An 18,615-nucleotide genomic window follows, 5' to 3' on the forward strand; every position below is an offset into this window, starting at 1 on the left:
ATCCTAATACATCACAGCGTCCACAGAAGTGATGACCAGAAGCTTTCTTCTATGTCCAGGTGAGCATTTGTGCGTCTGTCTTGGAGAAGTGGAGTCTCCGTCCACAGAGACCAGCCTTGTTCCATGTCTGCTGGAGTGTTTGATTAAGATGTTGCAACCAGAACTGCTGAACTTAATGGCTGGATTCTTCTTGGACTCTCATACCAACATTGTTACCAGCAGAGGTGTGACTTCTGGCTTCCTACTTTGGCCTTAGAGATTTTTCTTGTGGGTGTACTCTCTGATGACTGATGATATGTCTTGTGAGCAGCCACAAAGTGCAGCTGTGTCTTACTGACGGACACTAACATCAAGCCCACTGAGCCCTTTGATTTTAATCATAACTTGCAACTGTTCTCATTTTATAGTACGTTAGAATAATCTGAAATATGGTGGAAATTAACAGGTGGCTACCTACCTGACCACATGTAGACCTTTTGTGTAGAGAGATGGACATGAACCACACACCATTTTGATCTTTTGCTCATTTTATTTAGTCCAGTAGCTACAGAGAAAATGTTGACTTTTTAAAGTTAAGTTTACTTGTCTGATTAAAGCGATCAGCCTGTTTAAAAAAAGTTACCAGAAGTCATCATGAGCTTCTTTCTTTTGGAGGCCATCTCGTCCAGGAGGTTAAAGGGGAAACAACCTCCAAGGCAGCTCTTTTATTGGTTCCCTGAGTAGGCGGTACCTCAAATATGATTGGATTCTAAGGCAGAAGTTGCAAAATATTTTTTCCTCTCGCTATTTTTTTTTGCTTCTTTTACCTACTTCTTCAGATGAGCTGTTTGTTTAAAAATTGCCAATAAACAGCTTTTAATTTTCAAGTGATTTATGTATTTTTTGTCAGGATGATGTCCACACGAGGCTACCTGCACCCCTCTCTGCAACGCAGGACCATTTGGATCAGTACAGAAGTTGCATTTTCTCAAAGGTGTGCCACAAATTCAAGAGAATAGAAGAAGAAAATATATATAAACAAGATGAAACAACTATAGAGTAAGTTTTGTTTTCACCCAAAAGATAGTGTTTGTTTAAAATGGAACTCTAAGCTACATTTATAGCAGAGAAATATATTTAGCATATCATTAATATACAAACACAACTGAAAGTTTCATATCCATCTTGAAATATGCAATATATAGAAAAAAGTTTGGCATGACACAAGAATTATTTTTCTTTTTCTTAATGTAAACTCAAAAAGAGCAAAATCCAGCAATGATTCCAATAGAAATTGTAATGATATATCTTATTGCTCTGTCCATTGCTGTCCAAAAACATGGAGCTGCAGTGTTAATCCACCGCGTAAAATAGTTCCCAGTGAATGCACAGGTTCCAGTTTGCTAAAAGTACAGCCTTCATCAGTTTTAGGAAATTTCTCAGGCTAAGGGATGAGTTTCACAGACGCAGTAAACAACACCAGAAAGTATTTTTAAAAAAGACGACCATGTTGTTGACACACACTCAGCTTCTATGCATCTGATGATTACTTTCAGTGCCTTCACCAGATGGTCACCCACAGCGGCGCCTCCCTCCACAGGTGGTGGTACTTTCCCCTCCGCTCACCTATCTCCTCTGCCCTATGATCACAGAACATCTGGTTCCACCGTGCACCGTATACTTGTCTCTGTCTAATAAAACCGTGGCCCGAACCCTGAGGTCATTTCCTGGATTTGCCATATTTTCCTGCCTCTTTACTACGCGGTGAAAACGAGGACAGGAAGCAGCGGGGAGAATTAACGGCAGGCGAGCAGCACCTGGTCGACCTCTGAGAGCCAAGCCGAGCAGTGAAAGTGGAGCTGTCAATAACAACCGGGCTAAAGTCTGAGTATCGGTTAGCTTTTCAGTAGCTGGTTTCATTTCTGTTCTCACTCTGGTGGCTGAAAGTTCTGAAATGCACTTTTAAACTAAAGGGATGCAAAAACTTACAGAAAAAACATGATGAGACATTGGAACCAGCCAATGAACTGACTGATTTCAGTAGATTGCACATAGAAATCATTCTGGCATTCAAACCTGTGTGTTATGAACATTTTGCACATTTAAAAGACTCTGAACTGTATATTATTTCCTGCATATACAAAAATCTATGCAATATCAGTAGAAACATACAGAACAACCCAGTGCAACGTCAGTATTTTCCAGCGTTTATTTTAATCTGTGCAGTAACTCAACTTCTACTTATTAAACAATCTGTACAGTACCAACAGTATTTATGTATATTTCTTGTTTATTTTTTTTCTGATGTCCCTGAGTTCCTACACTATCCTCTTTGTGAAGAATTTCCCAGCTGTGGGATTAATAAAAGCTTTTCTTATCTTATTTAGAATCACAGGCTGACATAAGGACAGTCAAAACCGCAAAAAAAAAAAAAAAACACTCAACAGCAATAGAGACTGGAAGTGAACAAAATGTTCTGCATTTAAAAAAAATCTAATATCTGTAATATTAAACCAAGCAACGTCCAACACTGGAGGATTTATTATGAGTGACATTTTGCCAGTAACCTTTAAGATAGAGTGGAGTTAGATGACCTCCAACCCCAATAATTCCCCTCCTGACCACGATATAAAAACCAACTTGTATTTCAGGGCATTTCTAGAATGATAGTGACAAAAGCAAACCTCTACCCAACATTTAAATCCTGTTGCCTCTAAAACTAAAATAAAATACTACTTCACCGGTCGATCATACATATTAAGGCTGCCAATAATTGTGCTGACTAACCTGACTAATTATAACCTAAGTTATGACCCAAAAAAATACGCATGGAAACCAAACAAATCCAAGGATTATCTGGATCCTGTTAGTAAGCTTTGTTTTTTATTTATTTTTATTTTTATTTTAGTTCTTCTTTGTGAGGACACATGAAAAGATTGTGGGGAGGATGCCTCTTTAATAAGATTTCACATGTAATTTTGCAGTATGAAAATTGTGGTCTGTTACGATTTAAATACCTCCTTAATGTTCTTTTTCTGTACATATTATATTGGTATTAATATATATAATTTAGACAAAAAATAAAAACAAAAACAATTAAAAAAAAAAAACAACAAAAAAAGCACAAAAAATATCCTATTACCACCTTCACTGCCTGTCAGCACCACGGTCCAATTATCATACTTGAGCTTGTTTTATGGCACTTATCCAGGTTGTTTTCTCTATCTCCTCTCAGATGTACGTCCCTGTGGATAAAACCGTCTCCGAAATGAAATTGCAGAAATTGTAGATATACATAGTTCTGGTAGGCTGCATCTTATCCAACTTCCGACAAAGAGTCATGAATTTTACTATAAAGGCCACATAAGTAACACAAATAGAGCCTAAAATTGATCAACAAACTGTTGAATGTACCACATATACTCCTGCCTGGAGATACTGAAAAACTTTAATGTGTTTTCCGCACTAATGCCAACCAGAAAAATCACTGTTTATTTGTCATCAATTCTGGGCACTCATCATTCAGGTGGTGTAATTGCAAAGATGCAGCGTCGTCCTTTTCACGAGGCCTGAACCAGCAACATCATTATCTGGAAAATGTAATATAAAAAGCATTTAGGAATCATTACACGTCAAGTTTTCAGCTTGTGCAGCAGCGCGGACGCCTGATCTGCATTCATATTAGCTTCTGAAACTGAAACAAGCAAAACTTGACGAACTCTTTGTGGAACTGACGGATGAATCGCAAAGGTAAGTTTATAACAACAATCAACCCAAAGATCCACACTCTAACTAGTTAAACACTCACCTGTATCGGTCTGAAACACGGCTGTAACAAAGATCCTTCAGTTGCACATATGACCTTAGAGAAACAAACAAGGAAAAGTCTTTGCAGATCCACATGTGGGTTTAAAACCACAGCAGCAGAAGCACATTTTACATTTCAGACATTCACTCTGCAGGTCTTGTGAGCTAAATGATTGGAAAAACAGGTGCATGATGACAAGTGCCATTAAAAAGTACATCCTCTGAACATGGAAACCTGCCCAAATTAGGTTTATTATTGATTAAATCCAGGTGTTTATCTTTGTTCCTGTGCTGTAAAGTTGTTTGAGAACTATTCAGCACACTTTCCCCGTGAGCCATGTGAGGATTTTTATGCCTGTTTTTCCAACTTTCCATTAAAAATTGAAAAAATAACACAGATACATCTTATCTTCAGAACATGGAAGCTTGTACTGTACCTCTGATGCAAAAATACCCCAAAAACCTCCTTGCATGAGAAAAGTAAAAAAATATATATGAAATGCTTTTGGACTTTCAAAGTGGCCTGTCAGTGCAATAAAGTTGTTTTTTTTCTTCCTCCCAGCTGATATCAGTGATGTGCCGCATGACAGTTCCTTTCCTTCTCTGAGGCCTGCAGCTGAAAATACAACATTTATGTGACTCGCATGCTTCTCATTCCTATCAGATCACGGCTCCCGCAGGATCACGCCGAGATGAGCCGCTCATCCTCTCGGAGGCCGACTTGTGGAGCTGCCAGCTCAGTGTCCGGCAGCAGAGGCATGAAATCCAGGAAGGAGGGTTTCATGGCCAAGTGAGGCAAAGCAGAGCAGAGCAGAGCAGAGCAGCGAGTGTTAGAGTCATTTCATGGAGCATTTGACGGAGGGAAGTCGGACAGAATCCTGCTGGAGTCAATGCTTGTCGGGTTTTTATCCTGCTAGAACTTATTTTCCCCCATCCTCTGCTGGTGATGCTACACACTCACTGGAGGTCCGTGTCTCTGTTTGCTTATTTACGGATTTAATTTGCACTGTAATGTTTCTTTTGGGTCTGCTTTAGTTTTTCCGTGTTCAGCCTTAGATTATATTTATTATTGCGGGTTTGACAATCCCAACAATCTTTCTGCACTACTTGTCTGGTTTCTCTCTCCTGTTTATCTTCTGGTTTCCCTCAAACCTGAGCTTTATTTGAACATTACCTCAAGGTTTAAACAGACAGAAGGTCCAACCTGAGCGTTCAGAAGAAACTAAAAGTTGCCTGGAAGTAGATAAAGCTTTGAAATGACAAATGCAGCTGAAACGTACTGAATGAAAACACCAAATAACTGCCAGAGTAGCGCTCTCTTTTTTTTAATATAATTTAACAGCTCTGTGAAACTGATAAGGAAAATTCATGGATGCACGAGTCGAATAATAACTAGTGAGAGCGATAAACTCACGCCGGAGTCGATAAACGCTCAGCAATTTGTCTCGGAGACACTCTGATACAGGCTGCAAAGACAGCAGGATCTCATCTCGGTGCCATAACAAATACCTCACATTCTGCAGAGATACCACTTCTGTTAAGCCTTGAATCTGCACGTTTACATCTGTGGACTGATACATGCTGGATGTGCACACATGGTTGTTGAGTATGTGTGGTTTCAAGTCAAAAACACCGTAACACTATCAGAAAAAAAACAACTCTGTCCAGATGTCAGACAAGTGGAAAGGAGGTTAAATGTGGAGAACTTCCTCAGTTAGTTTCCTCTGCCTTCCATCTTGATTTATGCCTCCGTGTCTTCCCCCTGCTTTTGCAACTTCCTCTACAAATTCCCAAAGGATGGTGTCATCTCTTCTTCAAAAAAAAAATGCACAGAAACAGGTGTCACCCCTTTTCCGACCTCCCACTAAGCTCAACGGCTAAACCTCCCCCCCGGTGCGAGGCGAGCGAGACATTAAACAAAATAATAGGCCTCATTAATGGCGACACGGTGCATGCGTGGCGACGGTGGCTGTAAAATAAAAGGTTTAGCAGCCTCTTGTTGTGGCTCTCTGTTGTCAGAGAGGGCTGCGGTTGAAATGATCCGTGACATTGCTCCGGGGGCGACGTTCAGCGCATTAAAATGTTGTCGAGCCGCTAAAGGAGGATGAGAAATAAATACAGAAGGTGCAGTTCACTGGCCTCCTGCAGCATGTTAGAAAACAACACGTGGAATCTTAGTGGCGCTAAACTTTTCACTGTTGAATCAAAATCAAACAATTAACTCACACGACCGTTCAAAGGTGTGGGGTCATTTAGAAATGTCCTTATTTTTGAAAGAAATGCATTTTTTTCAATGAAGATAACATTAAATGAATCAGAAATCCAGTCTAGATATTATTAATGTGGTAAATGACTATTCTAGCTGGAAACAGCTGATTTTTAATGGAATATCTGCATAGAAGTACAAAGGCCCAATTCCAGCAACCATCACTCCTGTGTTCTAATGCTATATTGTGTTAGCTAATCATGCTGAAAGGCTACTTGATGATTATTAAACCTTTGTGCAATTATGTTAGCACATGAATAAAAGTGTGAGTTTTCATGGAAAACATGAAATAGCCTGGGTGACCCCAAACTTTTGAACGGCAGTATACGTTTAAAAGTGATTGATTATATTAGCATTTAAAATATGCATTAAAAAAGGAATAAACATGTGGCAAAACCATTATTAGACACATAACAGCCAGCCAACCTGGGCCCCAGCTGCTCTATGGGTTGGACTTCATTTAATTAAATTAAGGCACAAAATGGAACCAATAAGCAGCAGAAAACAAATTAATTGTGTGATTAAATTTGATAGGCAGACATACGAATGCGTGAAATAAAAGGAAAAATAATGATTTTCATAATGCAATTTTATTTTGAAATTCAATTATTAGTTCGTTCAAAGGCTGAATAAGAGATTAGAATAATTAACAGGCAGCAGTTTTTTTTTCTTTATTTTATATTGTTATTGCGTCCTTTGAATGGAAATGTAGTCTTTGGGTTGGTATATGCTTCTTTAAATGTAGTTACTTTTATGTGTTGATTTTATTCTACTGGTTTCTGAAAGACTTCCTATATTTATGCAGACTATTTCTAACCTTCCACAGGCGTTTTGAAAAACCTGGCCAAGTGTTCTGACTATGATGCTGCGATGAAAGCCTTTATGCCGAAACACATTAGCCTGATGTTTACCGTTAATAGAGATATGATTTAATTGAGGTTAATTCTTGCGTTGGAGAGCTGCCATCGCCGTCGTTCGCAGATGTTTCTGGATCTCATTGTGCAGCTTTTGGCAGAGAACTGAACCAGACGAAGGTTGCACGAGGAGGATCACCTCCTTGAGGAGGCTTACTGGGAAGAGATCAGAGCTTTCTTTCCTTAAAAGGATTTTTGAGCGAAGTGCTGGAAGTCAGTAAAAGACTGTGGTTGTGTTGTGCAAAGCCAAGAGAAATAATTCTTCAGTTATTAGATTGTGGACATTACGCCAAAAACATACTATGTACTGGTTGTTTCTTTGATCGATGTTACGCTGGACGAAAAAATAAAATCTTGTCATCAATAACACACAATAGAAACAATGATGGAAATCAGAGTTTTTAAAAAAGACTGTCTCACGATTACAAGATAATGAGTTGAACTGGACTAATCAAATCTGGACACAGATTTGAAGACTTTAGGTTTCCAAGACAAGCAAGTCAACAAGTGGAGCTTTGATTCTTCTTGCTCTGCTAAAAAAAAAAACATCAAAAAATACAAGAAATGAAAAGAAATAACAGAAAAACACACATTTGGATTAAAAATTAGTTCTGTTAGCAGTTCTGTTTAAAATCAAACTTCATGGTGAAGAGAAATTTTGAGTTATAGGGAAACACCAGGCCTGCTTCTCATTCCCTGTAGGCTACGCCAAGAAGTTCTCTTTTTACCTTTATAGTTTGAGGTTTTGTTTTTTTTTTACCTGTCCTTTGCATGCAGAAAAGAGCAGTACAACGACATATGAGATAAATATACAAGACACCAAGACAGAAGAGAAACCTGCCAACCTGAAGACAGTCTTGGAGCATCATTTTATCACAATTTGAGACTATATAATTAGAAAATTGCAAGAGCTACAATTTAGAAAATACAACACTTGGCAAATAAATAATGAGATCATACTCCTTTGATAAAGTGCAAAAATTTTAATGTCCAGACAAAAAAAAAATAAAAATCCCCCCAAAAATATGTTGTCATGGAAGTGCCCATATGAATGAATGGTGATCCAGTTAATTCACAGAGGAACATAGAAGTATGTGTAGAGGAACCAGAAATGTAGCCTTAAATTAAAAAGAAACTAGTTTATCCTGTTAAATATGTGCCAACTCTGCTGTGAACAGAGCGCATGCATAGTGATTTATATGTCTTTTAACAAAAATATTTTACAAAATTGGCTCCACAACTGTTAAGCCAGCTTAATTACTTAATTCTCAACATGCATCACTGGCCCTGTCTTGATCCATTCACATATTCAACAAGAAAACCACCAAGGCTGCTCACTCGTTGTATCATTTCCGACGGCTGAAATCTTGAAAAAATTTGTGGCAGAAATCACGGCACTGTAGAATGTGTCCATTTAATCAAGATGTATCCACAAACAAAATGACCTTCTGCTGAGCACAGGTGTTTGTTATGCACGTGTACGCTATGTACGGATACCGAATTGTGTCACCTAAAGATGTAGTGGGTGGTGGGAATGGGGACTCAGAAACACCCTCACAATTTAATTAATTGTTCCTTGTATCATTTCTGGCTGATAAGTCCCGATAAGTCTGCAGCGGTCGATTTGTAGTAGGATCACAATCGTGATCGTCAGCAGGCAGCTGACATAGTGTTCATTTGTTGTTATAGTTACAGTGACGCTGTGCCGCTATCTCGCAGTGATACATATATTTTTGACAAATCCGTGGATCCAGGTTATAAGCCGCATCACTGCCAAAATCTAATCACTTGGTCCTTGTGTCATTTCTGACCTTCCCTGAAAATTTCTTCCAAATCCATTGATCTGTTTTTGAGTAATGTTGCTCAACAAGAGACAAACAGACGGACAAACGTACGGCAATTGTCAAATAACTCCACCGTGTTGGTGGACTAATAAAACTGGATGCTAAAAAACTGACAATATTAGCAATTCTCCTACAGCTGCAGTGAAGTTGCGATCCATAAACAAAGTCATTTCCTGGTTTAGTTTGTGTATTATACAGAATTACGAACAATAAAAGTGTGGAAATGAGGCGATGTATTTGTTCGCAGGCTACAAACTTGCTAGCGTAGATATGAGTTCTGCACAACTGGCTTTTTGCGCACTTTATTGTCAAAATTGTGTACTGGCTGTGCAAACCGCATACAGGTTGGCAGACTTTCAAGACCCAAAGCTGGACTGCACCTACTGGTTCTGACTGGTTTCATCTGAACCGCAGTAAACCCAAGGAGGAGGAGTGCTGTGCATGTTCTATATCTCAGCTGTATCTAAACACCAGCGTGCAGACAGCTGAAACAGCATCCTGTGTTCTTGTAAATCCACACTTGTGAGAGCCAAACCTCGTCACAAATGCAAACCTGAGAGAGTGTGCATTCATGTGGTTTTCCTCTGTGAACCTTAAAGGAAAGGGACTGAAGGTTGCCATCGACCGTCTCTGACTGAAAGATTCAAAGGAGAAAAGAAGGATTTTTTTTTTGTCTAATATAATAAAATCCCTCCTGTGGTTTGAGTCTGACCGTGGCTCTGTGACACATGACTTGCAAGTCGATACCAAGAAGACTGTGGTGAAGGATGAAAGCACCGGATGAGGTGGAAGGATCGAGCTGCTTCCACCTCTTTTTCCTCTCTTCTCATGGCTTAGTTTCTCTCATGGCTTTGTTTCTCTCAACACACTCAGCCAGTTGTCTTAAGTAGCATTAATTGTATTTTGTTAGGACGTCACCTTCGACCTTCAGAAGGAAAACAGAAACAGGGAGCTGCTCAACAGGTCCCCTGCGAGGGACAATGGGAATGAAGTTGTGCTTAATAACAGGAAACACGGCGGTGTTCGGGGAGACTGAATCAGTGCATTCAACAGATCGGTTACACGGGAGGATGGTGTCGTTGCACAGTCGCCAAATGTCGGCTTCGGTTGTGTTTGTACATCAGCTGCTGCATTCCTTCCCCCTCCCCTCCTCCCACAGGAATTAATGATTTCATCATATGTTATCTCTTTTGCATCCGTTATACTCACCGTTTGTCTTCGATGAAGACGTCAGCGAGCAGAACTGACAGATTTGACATCTGACAGCGGAATCCCTTGTGTTTAATTGAAGGACTCATCCGATGTCAGAAAGAAGAAAGGTGGGACAGGCAGAGGCCGGCGAGGTTGTAAACAGGATGGAACAGCCTTCCGTTTTATTCTAAATTTGATATGTACAGGAAAAGTGGCTGTATACATTTCTTAATATATCATGTAAAAGTTTTCTGGAAAAAACAACAAAACAATTGCACATCAGCTTCCATTAACTTCCATTTCTTTTTTTTTTGATAAAACACATCATGGTACAGCATGGTTGAAGGCAATGTCAAACAGGATACAAATACACTGATAACCGCTCATAACTGAGTGTTGGCTCTTATGAATAAATCTTTAAAAAAAAAAAAAAAACGTTGAGGAAGGAGTACCCCAGAAATGACACATTTCATATAATGATATTAAAAATAACACTGAGGTGTCACTGACAAAGAAATCGCACGGTGTCCCTCTTTGTGTAAAATATGATGATATCTCAGGCACTTATCGATATGAGACCCCGTAACAGGACACACAGGTCAAATACATCCTTCTAAATGTGCTAGTCGGCACTTTGACACGCACTTGTGTTCACAGCAGGAACCTTTCCTAAAAACTTTCCTCCAACCTGCACAGCTTGAATCTTATTTGGTTTTCATCAGCTTCATTCCTGTGTAGGTTTGAAAAAACACAACAACGTGCCTCGGTGTGTTTGTGTTGTTAAACCCATGTACATATATAATGCAGAAGGGAGTTTTTAATTAGCTTCAAGCTGACAAATACTGGGAGCTCTTCCTAAGGTTAAAATACAGGTTTATACACTGGAATAGATAGATTTTTTTCTTCATCTTCGTTCATCGCCCCTCTAAAGCCGGCATCTTTCCCAGCGAGGGTCTTCATTAACCAACAGGAGATAATGTATGTCACGCAGCTTCACTCTGCGTATGTAAAGTGTGTAGAAGTGAAGGGCAATTACACACCGCCTGTTTGTTTTCCACAGCTTTCTTTTATTTATTATTACTTCTCGCGCTTCCCTTTTGTTCAAAGTTCGACCTCGCCTCGGCCTCGTTTGTTAGCTCAGACACGGTTGCATCACGAACATCAGTGTTGTCAAAGAAGGTTCAGAGTAAGTGGATCGCTTGCCTCCTACTGCAGCAATTATAGTGGTGGGCTGGTGGCAGTGATTTTTTTTTAAGCATGTGTCATCATCAACGCCTGAGTTCTTCTTTTGCAACCTACAACAATAGCAGCTAGTTTCGCTGATTAGTTGCTCCTCTCAGGGTGAAAAAGCTGCCAATCAGGAGCTACAGAGTTCAACTGGAATGGAAATGTAAATAGGTCATGAATGCACAAGCCACCAGGACAGCGTCATTTACTCCGATTTCAAGTCTGGTTCACCCGACTTAAAAAAAGAGACATTTTTTACCTCCGGTGATATGCATTTATGCATGTGCTTCTGGATTCTGTTTTCCAGGTTTTCAGATTTCTGTTTCCATCCTAATACACTGGAGATGCAGTTTAATATTAAAATATTTTCCTAATCTGCATTTAAAAACAAAATCAACATAATCAATGGATCTGCTGAAGAGCCAAAGTAAACCAGCCTAAATCTTCTGCAGCTGTTGACCAATTTTTGGGTCCAAAGCAGAAGAAGCGATAGCCGCTAACAAGTTGCACTCACAGACTGTATATAAAAAATGGATGTAACCATGGTGCTGTCACCTGTTGGTTTCTTGACTAGTTTTGAAGCCTCACTTTGCTTTTTTGAAATCTGCAGTGATGAGTCAGGGGTGGTTCTGAATGTTGAACCAAAAAGACTATGCATTAGCATGACTAGCATTTCCAGCTAGCTAGCTGCCGAATAGCACCAACTAGCTGTACGGGTATGTTGTGTCACCAATTATATAGCATTGCTGTATTTGTGAGAGTGGAGAAATGAACTTTGTTGGGATATTTTCTGGTGTGTCAAGGTTCAGTCTATGGTTGCATAGCACCAGCTAACTGTGTGAACTTCTGTTTGCTAACTGCTGAGTTAACAAGCTAGCTTCCGAAAACAAAGAACTATTACGAATGGTGGTGCTAGCATTTCCAGCTAGCTAGCTACAGAAGGGCACCAGCTAGCTGTGCAGGTATGTGTTACAAATTATATTGAACTGCTGTATTTGTGAGAGGGCAGAAATGAACTTGGCTGCGATATTTTCTGGTCTGTCAAGGCTTTCTGAACGCACTGCCAACTGGAACAGACATTTTGCAAACTGCATCATAGATCTCCAACTGGGGCAACTAGCCAGGCGACCTGATCACCTTCTATATTCATCTGCTGGTTTGCTAAAATCCGAGGCAGTGGAAAGGTTTCCGTTTTTGCACAACTGCAGGGAATTTGCATGTTGCATTGATATATACTTTTTTATGCAACTTCATATTTCCATATCTCTACGATGTCGATAAAGAATGCAAAGTTAGCGTTATAGAGCCTTAACAGGCAGAAACAGAATTATGCTTCAACTGTATCTACTGATTTCAGTTGATTTCTTTGGATGAAAGCAGTTCAAAGAAATGTTTCTAGTTTTAAAAAAATACTTTTCATTGTTGTTAGAACCACAATTCAAATCCCATTTACTTCAATTGTAGTGAGGATGGCAGAGGCAAACTCAGAAGCAGACATCTCAAAACCTGGGCAAATAATATCCAATGATTAGCATTATTTCTGGAGTTAAGTCAGAAAATAAATATATATTTTTTTTGTAATTTTGCTCAACCTACCCTTTAAAAGCCAACAGCACTCATTTCATCCTATTGACTGCTGTTTTTTAAAAGCAAGATAGCACCCCCGCTGCTCCCTTTTTTAAAAAATCACTCTGCAGAAGAGTGCCGGCAAAATGCTTAAAAGGTAAAAAATACAAAAAGCAATTATAGCAATTGAAAGCAATTAACTCTTGAGGACAATTTTGCCTTTTGTTAAAAACGGGAGAAAAGCTTCAGCTAATCTCACACTGGGAGGCTTATTGTCTCTCTACCCATCTTTATTCTGTCTCTTTTTTTTTTTTTTTGCTTTTTATTCAACTCTTTATGTCAGAAGCTGGGCCCTCTGTCGGAGCCTCTGGTGGCAGCGTTCTTTGGCTCTCTGGCAGACAGCAGGTGGCTTGTGATGAAAAATTCAGTGCAGAGCCTGACTCGGGAGACGAGGAGGATGAGGGTGAGGGTGGTAGTGGGTAGCAGGAGGAAGAGTAAGGGGAAGGGGTGAGATGAGAGGAAGGTGGGAGATGAGCGAAGAGAGAAGAGGAGGATGAAGGTAGGGGGCTGCGGCTGCTGAGGTAGAAGAAAGTAGCGTAATGAACAGAGGCGGCGAGAACAGCAAGGAGAGGATGTGAGCTCCAGACAGACAGGCAGGCGGGCCAGCAAGTCAAGCCCAGAGCCGTGCACCAGGGCCAGGCACGGGATCAGAGCTGTCTACCTTCCCTGCCTGAGTCTCCTCCGCGGAGATAACACACAATATGAATCATTTATGAGGGGGGCTTTTTTATTAATAACACACACACATGCTGTGCCCTGCTTTCTTTCACACACTTTGCCTTGTTTTCTCGGCTCCTGGGAGAATACCGAGAGGCTTCTATTGCTAACGGAGAGAAAAGTAAAGAAAACAGAAACCGGAGAAAACACCGGCAGCATCGGTAGGGACCGAATGTTAACGAAAGGGTGATTTTGTGACAGGTGGGGAGAGTCATCCGCGGGACATGTGTACTTGATAGTGAAACATGTACCTTGTCACATGCCCACACACAAACCCACACAGAGACTTACGCCTCCCCGTAGGCTCAGAAAAAAAAAAAAAACAGAGAAAAAAAAAGCGCCCACTCACTTTGCCTGTCTGCCCATTTGATTGTCAGTACATGACGGTGCCAGATCTCGATGAATCAGAGTCCTGGACGACTGTGAACAAGCATCGTGAATGCAGAGAAGGCACTGAGCGTCTCATGTCTGTAGGAGGGTGAGTGACTGACTGACAACTGGTATAGGTCATTGGCACAGCGGGGGATTGAACACAAACACCCACATACTGAGCACACTTCACAACTGTTTACCTCTAACATCATCGCTAAGCTATAAGACCTCTAGGTTGTCCTTTGTCAAGATTTGCAGCGTCCACTTTTGCTGTTTCTTCAAGGTAATCCCCCTTAGCTCTTGAAGTTCTTCTTCATTCATCAGTCCATCCTCAAGAGTAAAAAAGTCTTCCTTTCTCTGAACCCAATCTATTAAGCCTCGCTAACTGCGAAGGCGAAGGTGGCACGTCGTGGCGGTATGGACCCTTCGGGGAAGCTGGGTCCTTCAGGTGGTACCGATCGTAGCTGTTGCCGGTGCTCTCTTGCATTAGCTTCCCTTTGGCTTCCTGCTCTCGGCGTCTCTGCTCCTGCCTCAGCAGCTCCTGGGCCTCCAGAAGGACTCTGGCGTTGACGCCGCCGCCCCCTGGGTAGCCGTTCCTGGAGCCCTGGTAGCTGGAGTACCTGGGGTTGTCCTTGGCTGTCTGGAAGCCCTCGCCGGGTGGGTATGCCTTGTCCCAGGAGTCCTGGGAGATGGAGCTGGGGTTCTTCCTGGGTTGCCTGATACAGAAAGAAAAATGAAGGAAAGGAAAAAGTGAAATTATTTTTAGTTTACTTTGACATATCCATGATTTATTTAGCTTTAGGCCTCGTTTTTCACTCCCTCTGTCTACAAACTCACAGTGGAATCAGCAAATGCAGCCTGAAAATAAATGAAGATGGCAACTTGGCATATGTAATCATTTTCAGAATGCATTTATCTACTCAGAAATGCCATCATTTGGCATGCTGGTGGTAACTCAAAGTCTGCTTTCTAGGAGTTTTCTTGGAGCTTCTGACTACACCTCATAGCGTTCTTCAGCTGATGGCCTATAAAACATAATCATCTCATACTGAGCAAAGTGCATCCAGTGATAAATGGTTTGAAGCTCTGGAAAATCTAGTAAGTGGACCTTTAGACAAGCTTTTGTTTAATGGCTCGAATCTGTTTGGATTTTTTCTTTCATGTCCAGATATTCAGTACATAAACTGTGAGAAGAAAGAGTCTGACAGAGAAAAACTGTAAAAAGTTAGATTTTGTCACACAGCTCCTATTTTTTAGTGCTATTTGGGATGAATATGTTTTAAGTTTTTGTTTTAGGGCTACAAAAGGTGTAATAAAGGTCAGCAAGTTAGCCGTCAGCTCAACATAACTCATCTTTTATGAACCATTATCTTACATAACATGCACAAATCTGCAACCTGAAAAGCCATATTACATTAGCTACTAGCTGTTCTAGCTGGACTGGAGCGTGATTGGTAGAGACAGAGAAAATGCTGTCAGTGGCACAGTAGCCAAGGCATCACATTCGATGAAAATGAGGCACCATTACTGCCTCACAAACTGCCTCTGGGCAACGACCAACCCACAGCAACAACATACAGGGACACCTAACCATGTCAAAGTCCCCTTCCAGCCCATTAGGTCCATTTCGAGACAGACTGAAACAACCATTGGATCTGACAGACAGTAATAGCAGACCTTTTGCAGTTAGAAAAATGAGGCGACCATCTTGTCCTCTATGGATTCAGTCGGGTTGATATGTGACACCTGACACAGAGTGTCTTAAAGGCACTGTTGGTTGTCATGATTCTGGGGGGCTGCCCTGCCCTTTACCAGAAAGGCCGAGAAAAAACTCCAGATGTGTGACATCACCACTCATTTCTGCTTGGCTGGCCTCTTTGTGGCAGCTCCAAGTGTGTGTGTGTGTGTGTGTGTGTGTGTGTGTGTGTGAGTGAGTCTATACGATATGCATGAGTATCCCGAGCCCAGCAGCTCCACCCGTTTATCTCGAGGGCAAGGCAAGACGAGAGCAGGGACATCGAAGAAGAAGACACACAAAAACATCAATGGGCTTTTGACTCTGAGCCATGCATAATTAGCAGGTTTATCAGCCAGCTGTGAAGAAATCGTATTATTCCCGTGTTTGGATTTGAGTAGGAAGGGGAGAAAAAAAAAATCCTTAATGAGAACAGAAAGGACCTTTGTTTTTATTCAACAGAGATTGAATGCAATTGGGAATGGATACGCTCCTCGATCGGTGAGATAGGAGAATATAGCCCAGGTTTATTCTTGCACACGCTTGAGTGATTCCAATTTTCAGAGACAGGCGTCCCTGGCATCTGATTTCATTTCATATGTTGACAAAGAGGCCAAAGCTGGTCTGCCTCCCCGCTGAGAAATGCAAACCAGATCGCTGCCTCTGTCTGATGCTGTGCCAAGGGGGAGCATGTACATGTGTGGTAAATACAGAAAGATGTATACTGTTCTGTATTCTGTTCATGCACACAGTGAAGCATGACAGATGATAACAAAACAGAGAGGGGAAAAGGTGACAGAGTGAGATTGAGAGAAAAAAAGCGACACCGAGAGGTTGGAGCGAAGGGGCACATAGACCTATGACACACAGACACACACTGGTAAGACCAAATGCCACTGCAGCTGTTGCAGCCAGCCTTTGGTCTCCTATAATGGCATTACTTTGGCTCCGAGATCAATGGTGTTCCTCGATGATGAATATGAGGGCCCTTCACTCGTCGTCATTGTTTCAAATGGCAGCGGTTTATTTTCACTCACAGCTCCTTGTTTAGGAAAGGGTCTCCCCCAGAAGGGGACTGACCTTTATCTAAAATGAAAGTCGGTTTTTAGGGAATGCTGCTGCCATTAATCACGGCTCCATTCACAACCCAGAGTGATGTCCTCATGAAGAATTTCATCCTCCATGAACGACACGGGAGCATATGAATCCCATCAAGGCTGTGATCTCCTGAACGCCACATTTACTCCGTCTCAGCCTGACTTCACACAATGGTATGCTGTAAGTCAAACAATAGCTGGTGTTCTCAAGATACTGCAGCCGGGTTTATCCAAACAGAGCAGTTTATTAATGGAATTAGTGGAAAAGTGAAGGGATGTGGCCACAGGATGTTGCTTCTGACCGCTGGAGCGCGACGGTAGTTCATTAATCTTTCAGCAAAGCTGCCTGCAATATTTATCAAGGAAGGGATTTACGTCGATAGCAGTGGATTAGAGTACGATGGTGAAGGAATAGAAGATAATGTATTTCATGTTGTATATGTATGGTAAGTGCGAGATGACATGCACCAGGACGTGTCTGCTTGGTTTGGCCTTCTAGAGAATCTGTCTGAACGGGTAATTACACAGACTGCTGGAAATAATGTTTCCTCTTGGAAATGCCAAAGACTTAGAAAAAATATTCAAAAGATCCATTCTCACGAGTGCACTGGTGCGTGTTTCCAGCGTCAAATCTATCAACGCTGTCTGTCATTGTTATTACCCCCGCTGCTGCAGTAAAGTATTGTTGCAGATGGATTTAGATGCTGCACTGTCTTACCTCTAAACGACAGTAAACCTGCTGTTTAAATGTAAATAAAATAAATAAAAAAGGCAATTTCTACAAAAACAGTATACAGGTGTAATAATATAAAACATGTCTTCATAAGAGAAGTTCTGTTGATGTGCATTAATAATCTGAGAACATCAATATTATACTGCCATAAATCACTTAGTAAATGTTTATAGACTGCTTCCAAAATGCAACAAAATGGGATTTAAAGTAAATGACTTCTTGTTAAAACGGGATGATGAGGAGAAAATATGGAATGAAGAGGCCATTTTTGCAAATCCGGTTCCAATGGGATCTGTAATTTCTTGTAAAAGCAGGTCAGTGTGAAGGAAATATAGGATTTCTGCAAAATCAGGTTCAAACAAATAGGATCTGCCCCATAGCTGGACAACAAAACCACCTTTCTAGCAGTTAACTCAATAAAGTGATGAGATTTTTACTTAAAGTAAATCTTTTCTTGTAAAAACACGATGATAGTGAGGAAATGTGGTATGAAGAGGCCACTTTTGCAAATAAAGTTCAAACAAATTAGATCTGCAGCCAAACAGCTGCAAGATAAAGCCATCTTTTTAGCAGTTAACTTAATAAAGTGATGGGATTTTTACTCAAAGCAAATATTTTCTTGCAAAAGCAGGATGATGAGGAGGAAATGGGGAATGGAGAGGGTATTTTTCCAAGTAAAGATCAAACAAATTAGATCTGCAGTCAAACAGCTGCAAGATCAAGCCATTTTTTTAGTAGTTAACTTAATAAAGTGATGTGATTTCTATTTAATACTATAAAACTCTAGATTTTGTAGTGTTTTTAGAAGTGTCTGTGTACAATTTCTCAAAGATTTTTTTTCCATACTGTCGAATTTTGATTAAAAACGACCACTTTCACTTCAAAAATCAAGTAGAAGTGTGACCAAACCTTTCCATTTTTATGGCACCAAATCATAATATAATAAACCTCAGGTAACTTTTAAAAATAAAGACCGTAAACTGAGGAGGAAAATCCCCTTTTAGCAGGAAGAACCTCCATCTCTACCAGCCTGAAGTCGGCCGTCTGTCTGTCTGTCTCCACCTTTCTTTATGCTGTTCATGGTGTATATTATAAAAGGCACCGAGA

The 18,615-nt window shown here is 40.7% G+C and overlaps 1 protein-coding gene across 9 annotated transcripts in view; it reads right to left on the reverse strand.

Annotated features, from left to right (window-relative positions):
* Window positions 1–10,150: 10,150 nt before the first annotated feature.
* pard3ab (par-3 family cell polarity regulator alpha, b) overlaps window positions 10,151–18,615 on the reverse strand; it is a 307,758-nt gene continuing 299,293 nt past the window's right edge. For all 9 annotated transcript variants that reach the window (XM_055014228.1, XM_055014227.1, XM_055014224.1 and 6 more), the window contains one exon: window positions 10,151–14,659. In XM_055014228.1, the coding sequence (XP_054870203.1) occupies window positions 14,275–14,659 (385 nt within the window). In that variant the 3' untranslated portion in view covers window positions 10,151–14,274. The remainder of the gene's footprint in view (window positions 14,660–18,615) is intronic.

This window comes from Amphiprion ocellaris, chromosome 10, assembly GCF_022539595.1.
Source record: "Amphiprion ocellaris isolate individual 3 ecotype Okinawa chromosome 10, ASM2253959v1, whole genome shotgun sequence".
Classification (NCBI taxonomy): Eukaryota; Metazoa; Chordata; class Actinopteri; family Pomacentridae; genus Amphiprion; species Amphiprion ocellaris.